The 3,445-nt window shown below is 47.0% G+C and overlaps 1 protein-coding gene across 1 annotated transcript in view; it reads left to right on the plus strand.

Annotated features, from left to right (window-relative positions):
• The window catches only part of ALG6 (ALG6, alpha-1,3-glucosyltransferase), a gene marked incomplete at its 3' end in the record, with an annotated part of 15,934 nt that overhangs the window by 8,386 nt on the left and 4,103 nt on the right, over positions 1-3,445 (plus strand). The window contains exons 5-6 of the mRNA XM_010151962.1: positions 1,715-1,797; positions 2,476-2,540. Coding sequence (XP_010150264.1) covers positions 1,715-1,797; positions 2,476-2,540 — 148 coding nt within the window. The remainder of the gene's footprint in view (positions 1-1,714; positions 1,798-2,475; positions 2,541-3,445) is intronic.

Here is a 3,445-nt window from a genome sequence, read left to right on the forward strand (position 1 = left end):
AGGACAGCAACCCTGTGGCCACGGGAGCTCTCGGTCCCCGAGCAACGGGAGGTGCCGCCTCGCCCCGTTACCACTGTCCTTTGCTCTGCGTAACAGCGTTCACAGGACATTCTGATTGCCATGGCGGTGCTTCAGCAGCAGCTTTTCTGCGCCTCACAGACCTCTCGGCCTGGTCTCCAGTAATTGACTGAATTGAAAAAAAAAAAAATCACCTGTGGCCACGGGAGCTCTCGGTCCCCGAGCAACGGGAGGTGCCGCCTCGCCCCGTTACCACTGTCCTTTGCTCTGCGTAACAGCGTTCACAGGACATTCTGATTGCCATGGCGGTGCTTCAGCAGCAGCTTTTCTGCGCCTCACAGACCTCTCGGCCTGGTCTCCAGTAATTGACTGAATTGAAAAAAAAAAAAATCACTTGAACTTAATGACCCTCGAAATGGTCTTTATTAATTTTGAAATCAGCTCACTCGACAAACGACTGACGGCTCTAGGAGAACTGGTAAACTGTTGTTAACAGCAGCCATTAGAGGAAGGTGTTAAAGTAAGTCAGAAGGGTCAGCGGCAGGTGTTGCTGTTACACCTGTAAGTGTCAGCGCTTTTGTTTGGCTGACGCCTCGGGTGCATTTAATGGGGCTTAAGCCTGCAAAATGATTCATCCCCGCATAAGTGGTATCTTTAAACACTTCCTTCCAAAGCCCATGACTAAAAAGAGGCAAAGCATACTTTCCCTCTTGGAATAATGGCACTTCTGAAAGGGGTTTATAGAAATCTTGGGTTTCTCTTGGGCTCTTAAGCCAGCACTCGAGAAGAATTCACCTGGCGGCTTAAGCACGAGCAGGAGTTGACACACTGGTTCTGTTTTCTTGTTGACCCTCTTACATATATTAGCTGGAGGCAGATGATCAAAGCCACATAACTAGTTCTGGTCTGTTTATCCACGTCCCCAGCAGTTCACACAGGTACGCTGGAGTTCATAACCCTCTGGAGCTGCTCAGTTGTCTCCAGACCCGCTGTCCCATCAAACAGCCTGCATGGATCTGGTGGTAGTTGATTTCTGTTGAGGATTCAGAATGCCTTCGCTCCGTTCGGCATGTGAGGAACTAGAGTGTGCTCCCTCCTCGACTGAGGCTGTGCCAGAAGCCCAGACAGCTGAACACATGGAAGCAGCAGCTCTTGGACATCAGAAACGTTAGCGTTAGAAACATTAACAAGATCAAATTCTGTAGACCTCTTTCTTTTTGTCCTTTGAAGTGGATCTGCCCAGTGTATTCTAATGAGGAACTTCCTGATATTTTAATCTTTTTTTGCCTGTGTTTTCCCCTTGCCTCTCCCAAACCAACTGAAATAATTGGCGTTGGTGTAACTGCCCAACCTGAGCTATCCTTAAGACGCTGTAACGCGCTGTAAGGCAACAGAAAAGCACGTTCAGCTGGAACTACAGTCATGGGACTGCTGAACTTCAGCGGAACCGGATGACTGAAGCCGAGCTTTCCGTGAGGGTGCAGATGCCAACCCCACGTGCTGAAGGTCTACTCTCGCTCCAACCCTCTGTTGTTAGTACAATGGTGTTTTTTCGAACTGAATGAAACCAGGGTTTGGGGAACTGTTAAAGCTGTAAGCAGAGTGGGAGTCACAACCCAATGAAAATAGCGACCTGACTAGCGGTGAGATGAGGGTGTGTGGGAGGATTCTAACGTGGTTCATCTTTATTTTTCAGTGTTGGTTGCTGATTCGCTGGTTTATATTCCTGCAGTTATTTTATACTGTTTTTCATTGAGAGAAACATCCACCAAAAAGAAGGCAAGTATCCGGTGTGTGTGTAAGTTACAAACCAAGGGAAGCCTGCTGTTAACTCAGGGTAGAAACATAACAGTGTGAGCGTTTTAACGTACGGAACACTGTGATGGCTTCAACTGATGTAAAACCGATGACATATCTTGTATTAAAGGCTTCTCAGTTAAAAAGATTTTAAAAGCCGTTAACTTAGAGCAATTATTTAATGATTTCGGTAACAAGATGCTCTGAAGTTTAGTTGCCGCGAACTCCTGGATTCTGTTTCTTTCTGATTTTATTACTGGCATAGTAAACCCAAGATTCGTGCTGTACTGTGGAGGAATCCAGGAACTGCTGTGTCTTGCATGCTCCTTATGGCAGAACCAAGGCATTTTTGGAATAAAAATATCTTTATTTTGGAGTGATCCCAAGGTTTAAGATGGGTGGGGGTGATCTTTGAGCTGGTTGGCAAAGGGCAGGATGGTCTCCATTCAGTATTTTCATATTTATGGCACATCTTTATCGTTTTTATTCCTCAGAATATTACTGACAGCAGATTACTCATAGACAGTAAGATTCCTCCCCACAGCATGTATGCTGGAGGGGCAGATCTGGGTACTGGAGAAGCGGTAGGAGTTCCTCTGTCTAATATCTAACTCAGAAATAATGATTTTCCCCTCTCTTTCTTTTGATCCTTCTTTCCAGGTTTCCAGTGCTCTCTGCATACTGCTTTATCCAGGCCTCATTCTTATTGACCACGGACACTTCCAGTATCCTTGCTCTGCGGTGACGTGAATTCCCGTGTGTGAAGCAGCACTGTTCTCTTTGGTGTTGTCTTCAGCTGGGCCGAAGGTTCTTGTGTATCCATCTGCGGGGCTTCTGCCTGCCCCGAAGAAGAGACACTGGAGAAAGCTGTACGTCTGAAATACAGTGGAGATAAATGGTTGATATTGGGAGAAATCGATCCCAATGTGAATGGCTCTTTCCGTGCCTCGGGCTCATGTTTCTGTCGGTCACTTCATCGTGGAAAACGTCAGTGGTACTGTGACAGGGGACAGGACTGCGGTCTGTGTTTGGAGAGGGAATCACGTCTTGAGGGGCAGAGGAGCGTCAGGTGTAGTTGTGTAAAATGTAGGGGAGTATGAAGTGTGCCATCTCCTGCCCTGACGGCTGCTTGCGAGTGGATTCAGTGGGTGCCGAACCGCTCCGAAGGCAGCCCCGAGCTAACTGGTCAGTACTGGTGGCAGAGACCTTCACAGGCGGGCCTTTTTTACTAAGATGGTGGGGTTTAGACTTGTTTTGCACACCAGCAAGCAAATGCTGTTAGCTGACTACTCCAGGCTGTGCTGGTCAGTGCTGTCAAGCCGGAGGGACACAATCCTGGAATTGGGATAAATGTAAATGTTGAAATATTCCAAGGAGCTACTGAATCTCAGCATCTACTGTTTTGACAATCAAATAGTTTGCTAATTTGTGGTTTTCTTCCGAGCGAGTGCTTGGTGAGCTTGGAAGGTGATAGAGCTTGGAATGGAAATCTTGCTGTATTTGAAGGAAAAAAATCACAGTGCTATTGAGTGTTTGAGTTACAGGTCAGGAATTCTGAAATTCTATTTTTGGCCAGACTCTGGAAAGCTGTAGGTCATCTGGAGACGTCACTTAGAAGGAGGGGGATGGG

Source organism: Eurypyga helias, unplaced genomic scaffold (assembly GCF_000690775.1).
Source record: "Eurypyga helias isolate BGI_N326 unplaced genomic scaffold, ASM69077v1 scaffold28185, whole genome shotgun sequence".
Classification (NCBI taxonomy): domain Eukaryota; kingdom Metazoa; phylum Chordata; class Aves; order Eurypygiformes; family Eurypygidae; genus Eurypyga; species Eurypyga helias.